The sequence below is a fragment of the Idiotropiscis lumnitzeri genome, chromosome 14 (assembly GCF_059441095.1).
Source record: "Idiotropiscis lumnitzeri isolate Australia: NSW breed Sydney's pygmy pipehorse chromosome 14, RoL_Ilum_1.0, whole genome shotgun sequence".
NCBI classification, from domain to species: Eukaryota; Metazoa; Chordata; class Actinopteri; order Syngnathiformes; family Syngnathidae; genus Idiotropiscis; species Idiotropiscis lumnitzeri.
In genome coordinates, this window is record NC_142404.1 from 11,595,834 (window position 1) to 11,612,291 (window position 16,458).

Below are 16,458 nucleotides of genomic sequence, written 5' to 3' on the forward strand. Positions count from 1 at the left end.
CCGATATTAAATGCTGGAGGGCTTATTTGGGGCTACACAGATTTCTCATGGGGCTATAGCACCTCCAAGCACCGGTGTAGCTCCCTCTTTAGGGGCGCTTGAGCCTATCTATTATACATCCATCCATCATCCAAGCAGCTTCTCCTCACAAGGGTATATATATATATATATATATATGATAAACTTTGAAGGGTGTTTCCACACACGTTAAGTGCTGCCGTGGCTCCACTCAGTTGAAGCTCTTGGGATGGGCGTGGTTTTCCCCAACACGGCAGCCAATCAGCGTGCCACACGACCGGTTCGCGGAGTTGTGTGTGGCTGCCAGCCAAGGAGACGAGAAAGGAAAGCTTCCTGACAGCTCATTGCTTCATAGGTGTCAACACATGGGACTGGTTTGGACATTCAACCCAAAAGCATTAGTTCTAACGCCGCTTTGGATCACTTCTCACCTCGCCACGGACGACGAGAGCAACTCGAGTGGGATTTAATCATGGTTTCCATGGAGCACGTGGCTCATAAGATACTAACTTACTTGCCATATGTTCTTGTTTTGATTGACATGCGATACGAAGGTAAGTCTTTACTTTACTTTAGTAATGTGGAATGTATTTCGCGGTGTGCTTTACGACACTAGCTGTCTGCTTTTTGGTCATTTCATATGCGTTAGCTCAATCGATAACAGCGCTATAACGTCTGCGTCGCCTTAAAAGTCAATACGTAGCAGGCTAGCTAACAATGTCTACTTTCTCCCCTCTTTGTCATTTTGGTCGCCTTAGAGGGACCTAAACTACCTGTTTGCGTTATGGTTGAAGTGACTCAAGACAAACAGTGACATATAATACAGAATATTTACTGCAGAGTGAGTACAGCCTCTATGAAAAAGTAATGACTTACAATGAATGGAATCATCCTCAATATGCTAATCAGTCCATTTGGAACAATATATGGGTGCAAACTCATTGACTGCTATTGGAAACTATATATGTCAAGTTGATTAGGTGATTAAATAATCATGTGGGGGGGGGGAAGGCTGACTCGTATAAAGAAGTGGTCATGGAACCTAACAACATAAAACAGCCTCGCAGGTTGCATATTTCTTCTTCCTCTGTAAAGTCCCCAAACTGTCCATGAGTCCTGGATTTGAGCTCAATGTTATTGTTAAAAGTTTCAAACCCTCACCCTCCAATCTTGATGAGGTCAGTACAAGCAGTCTTGTAGTTATTTCATCGACTAAATCAACATCAGTATGCGTCTAAAATATGCAGCACCTGTCCGACTGGCTTCAAAGCATCTGGGTTACTTAAATCAACTTTCACAGGTCGCTGATCAGAGAGAGGTCAATGTCATTGCTTTTATGAGCAGGCTGAAAATTCCAATCCGTTCTACATTTGCCTTCCTCAGAATAGCTGTGTTACACTTGCAGATGATGCAAACGCACTTTGAATATTGAATATGACTGACTTTATGTGACTTAAGCAAAAGTACTCCCATATGGTAGTGGTGGGTTTTTGGCCTCTCACTTGGTACAGTACGAATAAATTACCATCGGATAACTGGGCAACTTAGTACCGTCCTTAAAATTTTGATTGATTTACAGCCATGTGACTCTACCCACACTACCGATGTAATCACCAGGTACATGATCATCTTATTGTCTGTTGTTGTTGGCTGTTATTATATCCCACAAAATATTTTTTCTGTAAAGAAAAAAAAAACCCACACATATTCCTAGTATTTCTGTGAAAGTTGATGAAAGTGAATATCGTTGTTGGGATTTTCAGATGGCTAAAAATCTGAAAACCAGTTTTTATGAGAATGAGAAAACACATTTATTTTCAGACCATATCGCGCAGCCCGAGTTTGAGCATACGTTTTTGTGTATGTGTTTGTTTTGTCAGGAGTCAAGTGTGGCAGGGAAGGGAGTGTGGACCATCACATGGAGATGGGCAAGAAGCTGCTGGCAGCAGGTCAACTCGCTGACGCTTTGTCTCACTTCCATGCCGCTGTGGGTAAGTGGCCTAAACATTCCATAGAGTCTTCCATGCATTTGCATGTCGCGACACATCGATATCCTCTTGTCAGATGGAGATCCCAAGAACTACTTGGCCTATTACAGGAGAGCCACGGTTTATCTGGCCATGGGCAAGTCCAAGTCGGCACTGCCAGATTTGAGCAGAGTCATCGAACTCAAACCTGACTTCACATCTGTGAGTGTCTCTTTTGCGAGCGAGTGTTTCTATAGGAAATAGTAGGAAAAAAAATCAGGCCAACTGTCGCCTTCCATTATTTTTATTATCACTGGTTACCCAACAGTGGTGACATCACAAAAAAACTAAACAATAAAAGTCAAAGACAAACAAAACATAGGTTTGGTTTTTATCTTTTGTGTGGTTGCTATGCGCAGCTTCATACAACATATGGCATCTAACCAATGAATTTCCTAATCCTTCTCAGGCACGTCTCCAGAGGGGAAACCTCCTTCTGAAGCAAGGCAAGCTTGATGAAGCAGAGAGTGACTTCCATACGGTGGTGAGTGGACAACATGGACAAGAGTTTGGTTTGACCTGGAGGTGTCAGTGTTGCTCTGCAGCTCGATTGCCTCCTGACTTAGTAAACTGAAATGAAACACAGCGCCTTCAACTGTTTTATATGTGAGCTTCCTACACATAAGTAGCATTTTTATTGCATTCTATTTTGTAGGTTTCTACATTAAGAAAAATTTATTTGAATTCTCTCCCGCAATAATTAGGGCTAGTATGTATTTAAAAGGAAAGTCAAATCAAAAATGTTTTTTACATGAATATTTTCTACGCTGCCCCACTCGTCAAAACACACCATTTCGATTAATCTTGCGTGTGCGGAATATGAATTAAATAGCAAAACCACCTTTTTGAATCCATCTCAGGGGCCGCAAATGATATGGCCGTGCCCAAGTGCTCAGGTAACGACCAATGACGGCTCACCTGTCTTCTGACTTTGAGTCGTGATTGGTCAGAAGTCACATACGGCACTTTTTTTTTTTTGCGTTCTTTTAAATCTGATGAGCGACAAGACGTGTGCGATATCTGCGTCCATACAAGCTAGGGCCTTCACTCGATATCGTCCTCATGCCACTTGAAAGCACAGAATTGTATCACTTGAACACTGCCGCTTAAATCCAGTCTCATTGATTGCAAGTATGTGATATTTCAGTTGAAAGTTCACCCCAGTGACAAGGAGGCAAGTGAGGCCCAGAATCAGCTGTCCAAAGCATACGAGATCCAGCATCTGGTGGCGCAGGCGCGGCACAGCTTCGACAACAAAGACTACGCGACGGCAGCCGCCCTGCTCGAAACCGTCATTGAGGCAAGACGCTTGAATTAGTTTGCATCCCCCCCGTCACGCTTGAGTCAACCACGTGCACGTTACAGACTTGCGTTTGGGACGTGAAGTCTCGCGAGATGCGCGCCGAGTGCTTCATTCAGATGGGCGAGATGGGGAAAGCCATCAGCGATCTGAAGGCCTCGTCCAAGTTGAGGAATGACAACACGCACGCCTTTTATCAGCTCAGCACCATCTACTACAGTCTGGGAGACCACGAGATGTCCCTCAAGTAAGAACAAAATAACGCTGTCTCAGTGGAACGCTGCTAACCGATGAATTATGCTACATTTGATGTGCGCGTCTTCATTACGTCGGAGGGGATAAGGAAGTGTTTACGTTTTCTGTCACGAAAGGGACCACAAGAAAAGCGCTTTGCGGCTTCCTTCACTCTTGTGCTGTGATGCCTTGAGATACAAGTTTAATTTGTTCCATTACCATGCTCATTACTTAAAAGAATCAGTTCTTTTTAGTAAGAAATATTGTGCTCTATAATGTAAAATATTGACTCAAGACTTTATTTATAGAACCCTTTAAAAACAATTATGGCTGCATACAGTTATAAATAAATGGAATGTAAAAAATTAAAACCGATTTTTTTCCACAGCTTTTTTGGATGACTGTTGCCTTACCTGTCTGCAAGGGTTGGTCCAACATTAGTGTTCAAATATGTGTTGCTGAAAGTGTTGCAACACTGCTATTTGTTAGCTTGCTCTGTTTGACGATTCTGCAAGTGTTATGATGCATGCAGTGATCATTTTCAAACTAAAAGGGCACAAAATAAAATCAGTGAATAGATGATTCTGCAAATACTGACTATGGAACACTGACTGGACAATATAATTCAAAAACGGCTCGCACGACTGCGTTATGCATTTATAGTTTACATTTGATATACTTTTCTCCTCTGGTGTGATGTGCAGTGAGGTGCGCGAGTGCCTAAAGTTGGACCCCGATCACAAGCAGTGCTTCAGTCACTACAAGCAGGTCAAGAAGCTCAACAAACAGATCCAGTCTGCGGAGGAATTCATACAAGAGCAGAGGTGTGTGTGTGCATGTGTGCGCGCGTGTGTGTTAGGCCAGGAAAACTCCTTGCATTACTTCAGTAATGACCCGACCGACATTAAAACATAGAAGTGCCCTTCGAAGGCCGACGCGTTCTTCAAAAACAAGGCGGAGGTTTTTATTTTATGCCAATGTAACGTTACGTGAAGTTTGAGCATGAACATTATGCTTAAAAAAAAGTTAAATACAAGTGAACTGCAATTGACAAATCTACTGTATGGATTGAAAAGAATAAATAAATGACGCTTTTGTAACGGGATTGTGTGCTCCCCACTTGTGGGAGCCCACATAGCGCTCATGATTTTAGAATTGCTGTATTATATCATGGCTTGAATTTTTCATTTTTAGCGCCTCGTCGTTTTGCGCTTACCTTTCAGGTACGAGGATGCTGTAAGTAAATTCGAAGCGGCGATGAAGACGGAACCCAACGTGGTCCATTACACAATCCTGGCTAAGGAGCGCATCTGCCACGCTTTGACACACGTAAGACCAGCCCATCCTGCCGCCATTTTATGCGCATTTGAACACGGGTTAAAGGTCACGTGTTGGCTTTGGCTGTGACAGGGCCAGACACAGGCCGCCAGAGCCATCAAGGTGTGCGGCCAAGTCCTCCAGTTGGACCCGCACAACGTCAACGTTTTGAAGGACAGGGCCGAGGCCTACATCCAAGATGAACAGTACGAGGAGGGTAAGCACCGTCACGTTTTAGCCGAGCATGCCACATGTGGGGTATGTGCACGCTGTTTACGGCTCGTCTGAAGTAGCTACATGAGCCCTTTGCGTGATTATTATTTAAAAAAAAATTTTATTTACTTGCTTCTCACTTTAAAAAACAAAACCACCTCATTTTGTGAGCAAGGCCAAATTTTCATCTGACCACCAACAGGCTCATGACCGGTATGTGCCACAAGGGGTCCTTGTGGCTCCACCATCAAGAAAAACTGAAACCTTTTGAAGGAGTCTGTAAATGTTATTTTATTATTATTGGTTGTCGTATTTCACTGTTCATTTTAGAAGCTTATCATCAAAAATGGCCTCATTGAAATGATTGAGAATGATTTACGATGTAAGTCTGAAATGATTAAGAATGATGTTGAAATATAATGGAAGTGAAGTTAGTTTATAAGAATAAAGTCAGAATGTTATGAAAAAAATATTTAAAAAGAGTTGAGCAAAATGATGTATAATATATATTTTAGTTGCTTTTCTAACTTCGACTTGACTTTTTTGTCATAGCGTAAAAGAACTTCATACTCAAACAATCAAACTTTAAAATGTGAACTGATTACGTTGTGCCAAGATACATTTCAACACTAAAGCAAGATGAATGGGAAACATTAAATATTAAAAGTTGAGTAACGATAAGTCATAGAAAAGTTGTGCCGTGCGTAATTCAATTCATTTGTGCTTAATGCTTGCTTGAGACGTGAAATTCTATTTGTGTTTATTGTCGTCTTTGTTATCACACGAAAACATCATTTTGATAACAACGTCATTTATTTATTTTTTTTTATGTTTTCGGTAATGACGATAAATGGAATGCAGTTGAGTTGGTTTAACCTCTTCGGGTTAGTATGACCTCAGTGTCTCAGAATTAACACTGACATAAAAGACAAGTTTTAGCAAGCACATTTTTTGGGTTATTGACAGCAGTTTGTCTCGATCAGTTAAAAACAGTTGTGTTATTAGAAATCCTAATAATTCAGGTTGTAAAGTTTAAACAATGTAACATTTTCTCCCCTCCTATTATTATTTATTATTCTCGTGGCATTAAAATGACTCCGATTATTGTGTGCGTGGGTTTTGTATTATGTTCCGTATATGATTAGCTATGTGAAGTTAGGACGAGTGTAAAGTGTCCCATTTATCACGCTGCCACAATATGCAGAATGTTTTTGTTTATCTAGCCAGTGGATTTGATAAGCACAAAGTGTCCCAACATCCAGTGAGGGCAGATGGTGAATAATTCCGTTCCCACCTGACACCTGGTGTTCTCTTTGCTAAACAACACATTCTCGGCTGCTATTTGTCTAAACCTGTCACTTGAATGCGATACTCAAACATCATGCACAAGTGCGTATTGCAAATCGCACCCGGCCGTGTCCGTTAAACATGTTTAATAGCAGCATCCCTTCAAGCAGACCCGACAACCTCTTCAACCGTCTCGTCCAAATCTGTCTCCGAGCTTAAATGCACAATGAACACAGCGGGAGCGCTCAGACGCGGAGGTGGTGGCTTTTAAAGTGTCACAGCCCGAGGCCGCTTAATTCACCTTTGAGTACACCTCGCTGGATAAACGGACTCAAACAGCCTGGAGCAGCTGCAACATGAGCGGAAAGTGATGGCTGATGCTGTTATGAACAAATATTCACAGATTATTCCGTTGAAATATTTTTAGAGTATAGATGTAAATAATAGAAAATATTTAGTGTGTGTCACGTGTCAAGTCAACCGAGGTGTTAGCTTGAGTGTAAAAAGTACAAATAAAATGAATGACGTGTTACACTTGCCAATTTCAAATTTACAAATAGTTGATATAAATTAAAAAGGCATGTTGTGTAATTCATAAAAACACAAGTATCAAATTTAATGTTAATGGATTTTTATTTACACTTTTACGTCGTCACTCATAAAAAGCAATAATTGTACAAGTACTGCACTGCATTTTTGCACCGTAACACCTCCAAAATTAGAAATTCACTTGAAAGTTAAAAAAAAAAAAAACGAAATGTATGAATGAAACAAAGGTCTCCACATTGATTCGTTTTCGTCAGCTTTCTTTTCGCTGATGTATTTTTTTTCTCTCGTGCGTTGCAGCTATTAGAGATTATGAAAGTGCGTCCGAACACAGCGAGAACGACCGTCAAGTGAAAGAAGGTCTGGAGAAAGCCCGGCGCCTTCTCAAGCAGTCTCAAAAGAGAGACTACTACAAGATCTTGGGAGTCAAGAGGTCCAAATTTGCAAACATTTTTCACAGAATCAGTGTTAATCTATGATGTTATAAAAGTTGTTTTGTTTCAAAACAGGACGGCCCAGAAGAAGGAGATCATCAAAGCGTACAGAAAACTGGCCCAACAGTGGCACCCGGACAACTTCCAGGATCCAGAAGAAAAGAAAAAGGCAGAGAAGAGGTTCATCGACATCGCTCAGGCCAAGGAGGTCCTAACTGACCCGGGTAAGAACCACACCTGCCTGGTATCGGTCCGTGTCCGTCCCTGATAAATACTAAGAGATGATCAGAATCAGAATTTTGACCTCAACACTGCTTTATACTGTATTTCATATACCGGATTTTCCGGACCCGCCGCTACATTTTTCCTAGATTTTGAACCATACGGCTAATGCAACGGTGCGGCTTTCCTGTCGATTTTGAAATGGGAATACTTAACACATTTCTAAGATAAAAAAAATCATTTGTCAGCAAATTCATTAGTTAAATTCATAACCTCTGTATGGCAATATTTTGTCAATTTCCCAGCCAATATTGATTATTTTGTTTCCGCCCATATCCTCCAGAGATGAGAACCAAGTTTGACCACGGCGAAGACCCCATGGACCCCGAAAGTCAGCAGGGTCACCACAGGGGCGGCGGCCATCAATTCCACACGTTCCACGGCTTCAACCCGTTTGGATCAGGTCCCTTCAACTTCAGATTCAACTACAACTGAGGACGCTTGAGTTGAGACTCAAGTAATTTCTTCTCCATTTAAAAAGGGAGAATGTGACCTTAATTAAAGCAGTTTGTCAACATGCGGACTATTCCATTGCAGAAACTTTTTAACTACAAGGAGCAAAGAGTTCATTCCGAAGTATGGGTTTTCTCTTTGATGCGCATCCATTCAGGAAAATCGTTTTGTACGTGAAAACAAACTGCTATTTTTATATGACTGGTCTTGACATGTAAATAAAGAGCTTATTTATGTATATTAAATGCACTTCAAAGTTTGAACTTGTGGTTGATCACACAATGAATCAACACATCCATTGTGTTCAAAAGTTTGGTTTATTTTCATCCATGACATATGTGGACCACGTTGGGTTTCACGTTGCAACATCTTCCATTCCTGAGACAATACTGAATACGGAAACCTTCAGAAATAATGGCCAGTAGTCATTTGTGTTCAAATAAACAGTATTTGGCAGGATTCGTTTTACAAATGTAAACACTGAACATGATAAACCAAGACCTATTTTCAGATGTGAGGTTAGCTCAGCCTGCTAATTTGCTCGTTTTGTAGAATTCATTACGATAGTACTCATGTGGCTATTTTGGCAACATTTAATGCTACTCTATGAAAAAGGCTTTAATCAGCTGTGATTTAACATGAACGTGATTGGCTGATAAAAAGTAACCCGACTTTCGCTGGAAGTCAGTTGGGATAAGCTTCAACTCCGCCGCAACCCCGTTGAGGACAAGCGCTACAGAAAATGGATGAACTTGACATGAAATCTTTAATTCCTATTAATGAGAGAATGAACCCTGGCAGGGTAATGTTAAACTCCAAACTATTAGGCGCCCTGCCTCAATCACGGGTGATTCGGTCCCAAACTTATGTAACAACTCACTCTCATTCTCAAGAAGAGGCCACCTTCAAATAAAGGGTTGCGTAAAGAAATCTCAAACTGAGAAAATACAGTATAAAGCCAGTTAAGGATAAATGCCACTGTGTCGTAATTACTGTATGGCTTTTGCTAAGTGTAGCTTAGAAAGGCATTTAATTGCTGTTGCTAAGCAACAGCTTATACAAAGTATTTAATGTTGACAAGAATATGGGGGTGACTATGAAGATTTGTCTAAATTACAAGTTGTGAATTTTTTTTCCCTGCTTGCAAAACTACAAAACTAAAAAATAAACAGAAAAAGTAAAGAGAAAATTTGTAAGGGAGTAATGCAGCAGGCAGAGTAGGGGCAATCATAGTTTAATAAGACTAAAGATGTCAATTTGCAATTTGTTAATCTACATTATATAGAAAATGCATTTTGAAATTTTTTTTTGTTTTTTTACATTTTACAAATTCACTTTACAAAAAAATACCTTATAATGTTCAGTAAAAAAAACGTCAGAACATTTGCATTTTTTTTTTTCTCATATTGACCAAGGTAAAGGCAAAATTAGGAGCGGAGGAGTAAAGTTTTGTTGTCGTTCCTCAATCAACTGACGAGATGATTTCATTTTTACATGGCATAATATACAGACAACGCTAGTGGTGCCTTGAGATACGAGTCATGTGGATGATTTTTTTTTTTTTTTTTTTTTGCTTTGAAATACCGTTGCTGAATGGTTGCAGTGAACTTACTTCAGAACGAGGCAGAAATTTGCCAGACAGTAAACAATTCTTTAAAAAAAAAGGCTTTAAGCGGCCCATTTGAAGCACTCTCAAACTAAACATACAACAAAGCGAATCACATGATGTATATTTAGAACAACCACATCGCTTTGAATGTCAGCTCAATGCTAACACACAACGCAAAAATGCCATCGACGGCCATCCATGTGAAATTTTTCTACTGACCATAAACAGTGTAGCAACATATGTATTGACGTATACAGGCTTATACGCTTTATCACTTTGTTTTTTTTTTAAAATGTTATGTTAAATAATAAGACAGGATTTCAGTGCAATGTATGCCTTCACAAACCTGATCTCGCTCCTTTCACTCGGCTTCATCCAAGTGTGCCAGTAGCGACGTCTCTCTTGGTTATTTGAGCACGTCAGGTGTGGATGGTGCAAATCGACTGTCGGAGCACACGTGGCAAATATCCCAAAAAGCATCTCATGTGTGCATGCAATTGTCTGACTTGAGGCGTCTTCACTTGACCCATCTGCTAAAGTTCATCGCGCTTTTGGCCTGTCAAGGAAAACAAGTTTTGGAAGTCATTGGAAGGAGGAAGCAGCGTTTTGTTTTTAGTGTGCAAATAAAAACAGCGTTTAGTCTATTTTTATTTTTTTTTTGGAGGCGGGGTCACAATGGTAGTAAAATGGTTTTACACTTAAGAGAAAAAAAAATCAGCAATGTAATGTTTTTATGAGACTTTCTTTTTTTTAATTTATATGTATTTCTTATATCACAAAAAATGGCCATGTGTCACTCTCGACATCAATTTATTTCTTTGCGAACAAATTCCCTTGTTCGCTCTTTTATTGGTAGCTATAAAAAAACAATTAGGGGAAAAAGACAAAAATGAGAGTAAAAAAACATTGGAGAAAAAAAAAGATTTTATTCAAGGAAGAAAAAGGCAACAAAATGAGAAAAAAAAATATTTATAATTTTTATGAAGTAGTATTTTTTTTAACTAAAATATATTAGGGTTTTTTTTCCCACCAGGAACATTTGAATCCTACTTTGAGGATAAAAGTTATTTATTTGAAGAAAAAAAGTCCCCGTAATAATGTTTTGAAAAGTCAAACTGCTATGCGCACCTCCATTTTGTTGCGACGGCGTCCGCTCGGGCGTGGTGGCGTGTTCCCCTTGACGGATTCCGTTGAGCAGTTGCTTGATTTCGTTGTCGTAGTCGACCCACTCAGGAACGATCCTCGCCGCTGCCGTCAGTTTGGGCTCTTTGGTTTTGGGGTTATTGCACTACGCCGCAAACACAACACAACACAAGACAACACACTCTTGAGGAAAACTGCCTCCCTCAAAGAATCGGCATCAGACAGAATTCCCACTCTAATATGAGCCAGTGACAACAAGAGTGCATTTTGGTTCTTTTGCATAAAAAAAAAGCATGATTTAGAACAGCATTCATCTAATATCGCCCTTAAAAATGAGGAAAATTGAGTAAGGCCACTGTAGTTTTCAGCGGCTCATATTCCTCCTCATTTCAAGCAAATGTGCTCAAGAGTTTGATCGCGGCTCTCACCAGGTCGATGGTCTTGGCTGTGATTTTGGAGGCGTCGTTGCACCACGTCTCACACCACAGCCACTCCTGAGGGAGAGACTTGATGGCCACTTGGTGGATCATGTTGTTGGGAAGGTCCTACAAGCAGCACAATAGCGGGACAAGTAGAGCGACATGCGGTACAGACATAGTCGGTCCAATGAGATTGTACAAATTCTTACTTTACAAGGACAATAATGCTCAGTGAGTGAGTGACACCACCACAGAGGTAATAACTTAAGAGATGGAAAATGTTTTTTTTTTTTTTTTTTTACCTGGTCCAGGTTTGACAGACTGTTGGGGTCCTGGCTCAGTGCTTGGTACTGTCCTCGCAATCTGTCGCCAGCCGCGATCTTGCGGAACTTCTTCAAATCCACCACGTAGAGCGCGCTGCAGAGGAGATGCGGCGTGAGAAATTATTTGCACGGCGGGGAAAGGCAGATGTATTTTTATAGCACATTTCATACAAAGGCAACTCAATGTGCTTCACACAAGAAAGAAGGTTTTATAAGAAAAAAAATAAAATAAAAATATTTTTTAAAAAATATAACAGAAAAAATAACAATAATAATAATAATAATAATATTTGTAAGCACCTTTCAAGACCTCAAGGACACTACGTCAAATCAAATTAAAATGGGAGCCGAAAAAATGAAGTTAAAGTGAGTAATGCAATACTGAACGTATGTTTTTGGATTTTAATGTAATTAGGGATTTTAATCAGGGGAAAAAGTGCATGAAATCAGCTCTCTTCTGATTAGAATCAGGCCTTCCAAATGTGGTTCCAAAAAAAAAAAAAAAAAGCGGATATGTACGAACATATGCCAGTGCTGTAGTGTACCTGATGTGGTACTTCCTGTGTCCCAGATGCGACGCCCAGTAGCCACTCTTCCAAAAGCGGTAGCCGTCCATCTCTGTACGGCTGTCACAAAAAGGTGTGTATCCATACGGAGCGCCCTCCAAGTCCAGATCTCGCAACTCCTTCAGATCTGCCCGAACTATCTGCGAAGAGAAGGAGGCGGGAACTCGAGCAATTCTCACTGACCCCATCTTGATCGCGTCGGTTTGCATGCTGACCTGGTCGGCATCCACAAAGATGATCTTGTCTACAGCCAGGGGGAAGAGGACGTCCAGGAAGAGGATCTTGTAGCCCCAGATGATGCGCTGCTTCTCAGTCTGCTGGTGAAGCCAGCGTGGCCACTTGTACTGCACAAGTTCATACTGGAAGCCGTATGACTGGGCCATGTGGGAGATGGTCTCCTAGAAAAATCATTGAGATGCAAAAGAATGGATCCAGGCACAATGGTTCACATTTGTGGTGGTGGCGGTATACCAGAGATGTGTATTCCACAAAGTATACTTGCACACTTTGACTTATATGCTATTTTTATTTTTGCTTTAGTGACACCTCAAACATCTGAGCAGTCCTCAGACACCAGCAACAATGAAATTGTGCTTTTGATGGCAAAATAATGCTTTTGCAAAAAATTGCCAGTGTAACAACGTTACATTTGATAAGATTTGCTCACTATTTGCTGACTATTTAGCAGTAGTAGTAGTATTTAGTAGTGTGTGCATGCATGTGTATGCATTTACGTTACATCATTGGTTCTACTTCTAAATTGAAAAAAAAAACAATCTGGAGCCTTTCCTCACTTTTGTGACACTCTTTGCAGTCGGTTTAATGTGACAAAAACTTCATGCATGTTCAGGAGCTTCTGCATTAATTTGCTAAATGGTGAAAGACCCAGTGCTTTTTTTTGGGGGGGGATGGTTGTTTATTTTTTGAAAAAAAAAAAATTTCCGTCGCTTCTCGTTAGGGTGACGTCAATGTCGCTCATAGAGTTAACTGTCAGCCACAGACGCTAAAGTAAAACATGATGATGGCTGCCTCGAGTGAACAAAAATAACACTTACACGTCACATGCACATTCAATAATAACGTGAAAAGATTTTGTTATTTTTAAAATCAGATTACTCGATTAATCGATGGGATAATCTAGTCGTCAATTGCAGCCAAAATTGAATTCTTTCGGAGAAAGGAAGAAACAAAAAAAAAAACTAACTCAGTCGCACTTTGAAGAACAGCAAAAGGAACAAATAGCTCAAGCGGCTTACACAATGGTAAATGCCCATCGTCAAGAAATCCCGGTTTCAAGTTTTGTTGGCGCGCGATACCGACCTGTAGACAGAAGTAAGTGATGTGAAGCGATTTGAGAAGGCGCGTTTGTTTACAGGCGGTGAAATGAAAGTGCATTTGGTGCCGCTGTGTTGTTTTCCAAGGTAACAGACATATCAAAGGAATGACATCAAAAGGAATCTTTGAGAGGAACGTGTTCCTCAAAGTGCGTTTGAGGCAAAGAAATAAGCAGCATGCATCCAGCAGAATTACCTTTCGAATGGCAAGCTCGGTTGCCTTGACTCCAATCAAATGCCAAAGTCACAGACACTTAAGCAGGGGGGACACGCAGGACAATTTGGAACAACGTGGAGACCTTGTTAAGTGAATTCAGAGATTTGTTTGACAATTGCTGAAAACGTGCAAAGATTGAGAACTCCGATTTTTTTCTTTTTTTGGTGGGCGTCACTAAAACGCAGCCGAGTGTCGCACTTTGGTGTTGGCCTGAGTCGTTGAGAGCTTGAGTGCTTTCATTCACATCAATGGGTACAATTGCAAAGCGCAGTTAGCGAGCTAGCTTTGCCGGTCTTCCTTTTTGGATAGACCGCCGGCGTGGGAGCTTTAGAGTGCCTCGTTGTTTTATTATCTCAGCATGCAAAAGGTCCTCCATGACCGGTTGGAAAAAAGATGCTAGAGGAAGCAGTATCCATTTTTATTTGGCTGATAGTTAGAGCGTGCAATCAGTGGACATGCCCACAGCAGTTGAGAGCTGAGACAATGAGTTCAACTTTCTAAACTTTGCATTTGTTTTTTATTTTTTTTTAAATCACAGTTACTCAAAGTGTGATTCTCTACATTGGAGATTTGCTTTTAAATCGTCTATCTTTTAGCATCTGTCTCGATTTAAACCAATATTAAATACAATGATGTGTTTTGCAGCCATATTGAGGTAGCTATACTGTAGTTGATTATACATACATTTTTTTTTGCCGATTCTAGCCATTAATGGGGTGGTGCAACTTGAATGCATCAAAAAAGGCAAAATGTTTGCCAAAGTTACCTTGAACGAAGGGGAGAGGTAGTTCTTGAGAAACCAAAACTTGACGGGCGTTTTGGTGTGGCGAAGGACGGACAGCATCATGATCCTGCAAACAGAGGCGCAAGGAGAGGGAGAACTCACAGGATCAAGGCTGAAAAGAAGATGACTTTTAGGGCCTGGAGCGGAACCAATGAGAGAGAGGCTCTGAGAAATGAGGAGCTCATACCTCAGAAAGCGCTCATACAGATGACCCGAGGCGACTGAAAATATGTTTAGAACATCCTCCTTCCTCTTTTCGCCATCATCCTTCTTGGGGCCTCCTCCTGCGATGCTGTAGACGAGACAACAATTTGTCTTATTTTCCGCTTGATGGATGTCTTTCATACAGTCAATCAAAAGTACGCATGGAAGTTGCCAAGCTTTTATGAAGATGAGAACAACGGAAGAAAAATTATGCATCACGGTGCGCTTCCGTTTGGAGGTTTTCCATTAAATATGAGGATTTTATTATTCTGTACTGGAATTCGAACATAGTCCTCAAGAGGGCTGTTTACAAACTAAAAATCCGGATAAGAGAGCATCTAGCAATGGATCTTGCGAGACAAATTGGATCAATAATTATATCACATAATAAAAAACACTTATTTACATGGAGAGTCATTTAAGTGCAATTGCCAATCCTTGTGGGTGCAAAGCATCATTAGACTCAACATTATGTCATAGAATGAAAGATGTGCCAAAAAAAAATCAATGAAAACGATCTACTGCAAATGAGCAGGAAATGACAGTGACCCGCATGGATTTAGATTACAGTGCTGCCCGAGGTACGAGGTTTTGAAATACGGTTTCATTTGAAATACAGTCATGTGACGCAACTATGGCTGGAACAAAAGAAAAAAATTAATACGGTCACAATTAAAAAAAAAAAGAAAAAAATTAATACGGTCACAATTAAATTTAAAAAAATTGTACAAAAAAAACACGCAAAAAAGTTGACATTCTCAGGACTTCTGTTCCCTGACTGTTCAATATAATATATATATTTTTTTTTTTTCAAAAAGCGGCAAGCAATTTTTCCCACGGCAAGTTTCTATACGTCTCATCAAAAATACAAAAAATACAGCTAAGATGTTTGATGTTATGACCGGTGCAGAAATTTTGCTTAATCTGCACATGGAATAATAGTTCAAGTTTGCTAATTTTACGATTGAGCAAAGCTTTAAATAACGATGCAGCGATACAATTTATTTACCGTACATCGGCGTACTCGTCCATACAGAGTACGGCAAACTTGATTGCAATTTTGATGAAAATATCACAATAAAGTTGAAATGAGTCGTTGAGTTGCGTCTGTTCCAGGGGAGCAGTGCGACACACGCATGCAAATAATATTTGAACATTTGATAAAAAGTGTTAGATGGACTGTTAAAGTGTTATGCTATGACGCAGCTGCTATCTGTTAGTCCATCTATGGCATTTTGTATTGGCTTCTCTTTATCTTGCCATAGTTGGACAGCATATTTCAATTTGGCTGTGTAAATAAACATCTTGTCTGCCAAACTGCACAAGGTATGCTGAAAGAGGACACAATGTGGCAGGCTGGTGTCAGATATCGAAGCGTTTTTTTTTTTTGGTATCAGCACCGACACGTCAAAGGAGAATTGGCACTCAATTAACTTTTTAGTGATAACCGACCCGTGCGCTCAACTTGCTTGCTGTACTGGACTCAGCTTGACTCGGCATGCGTGTTTGATGTTATTCAAAGTACATGAAATGCCTTGTGAGTGGCGAATGCAATCAAAGCGACTGCGAGGAAGTGAGTCAGACAGTCGAATCGAGCAGTCCATTCCAAGCCAGGACTGCCCTATTTGTAACATTCGCTCTCCATCCTGAAAACCTTCCATTCCACTTACTCTCTGCATCCAATAACCTCAGCTCTGCTTAAATCCAAAACAACTGGATAAGACTAACAGGCCAAAAAAATTCCTTGG

General features: G+C 40.4%; 2 protein-coding genes across 2 annotated transcripts in view; one reads left to right on the forward strand and one right to left on the reverse strand.

Annotated features, from left to right (window-relative positions):
• Positions 1-285: 285 nt before the first annotated feature.
• dnajc3a (DnaJ (Hsp40) homolog, subfamily C, member 3a) lies at positions 286-8,360 on the forward strand. The gene is made up of 12 exons (XM_088315060.1): positions 286-572; positions 1,899-2,009; positions 2,083-2,207; positions 2,455-2,529; positions 3,193-3,345; positions 3,411-3,592; positions 4,284-4,403; positions 4,803-4,908; positions 4,990-5,113; positions 7,243-7,375; positions 7,452-7,600; positions 7,942-8,360. Exons 1-12 carry the CDS (start codon positions 491-493, stop codon positions 8,091-8,093), a joined length of 1,512 nt encoding a protein of 503 aa, XP_088171186.1. The 5' UTR covers positions 286-490; the 3' UTR covers positions 8,094-8,360.
• A 49-nt stretch (positions 8,361-8,409) lies between these two features.
• Positions 8,410-16,458, reverse strand: part of uggt2 (UDP-glucose glycoprotein glucosyltransferase 2) — a 33,933-nt gene continuing 25,884 nt past the window's right edge. Inside the window, exons 33-40 of the mRNA XM_088315059.1 lie at positions 14,694-14,798; positions 14,489-14,573; positions 12,387-12,569; positions 12,151-12,311; positions 11,585-11,699; positions 11,292-11,408; positions 10,849-11,008; positions 8,410-10,276 (exon numbers count right to left, since the gene is read on the reverse strand). Coding sequence (XP_088171185.1) covers positions 10,254-10,276; positions 10,849-11,008; positions 11,292-11,408; positions 11,585-11,699; positions 12,151-12,311; positions 12,387-12,569; positions 14,489-14,573; positions 14,694-14,798 — 949 coding nt within the window. The 3' untranslated portion in view covers positions 8,410-10,253. The remainder of the gene's footprint in view (positions 10,277-10,848; positions 11,009-11,291; positions 11,409-11,584; positions 11,700-12,150; positions 12,312-12,386; positions 12,570-14,488; positions 14,574-14,693; positions 14,799-16,458) is intronic.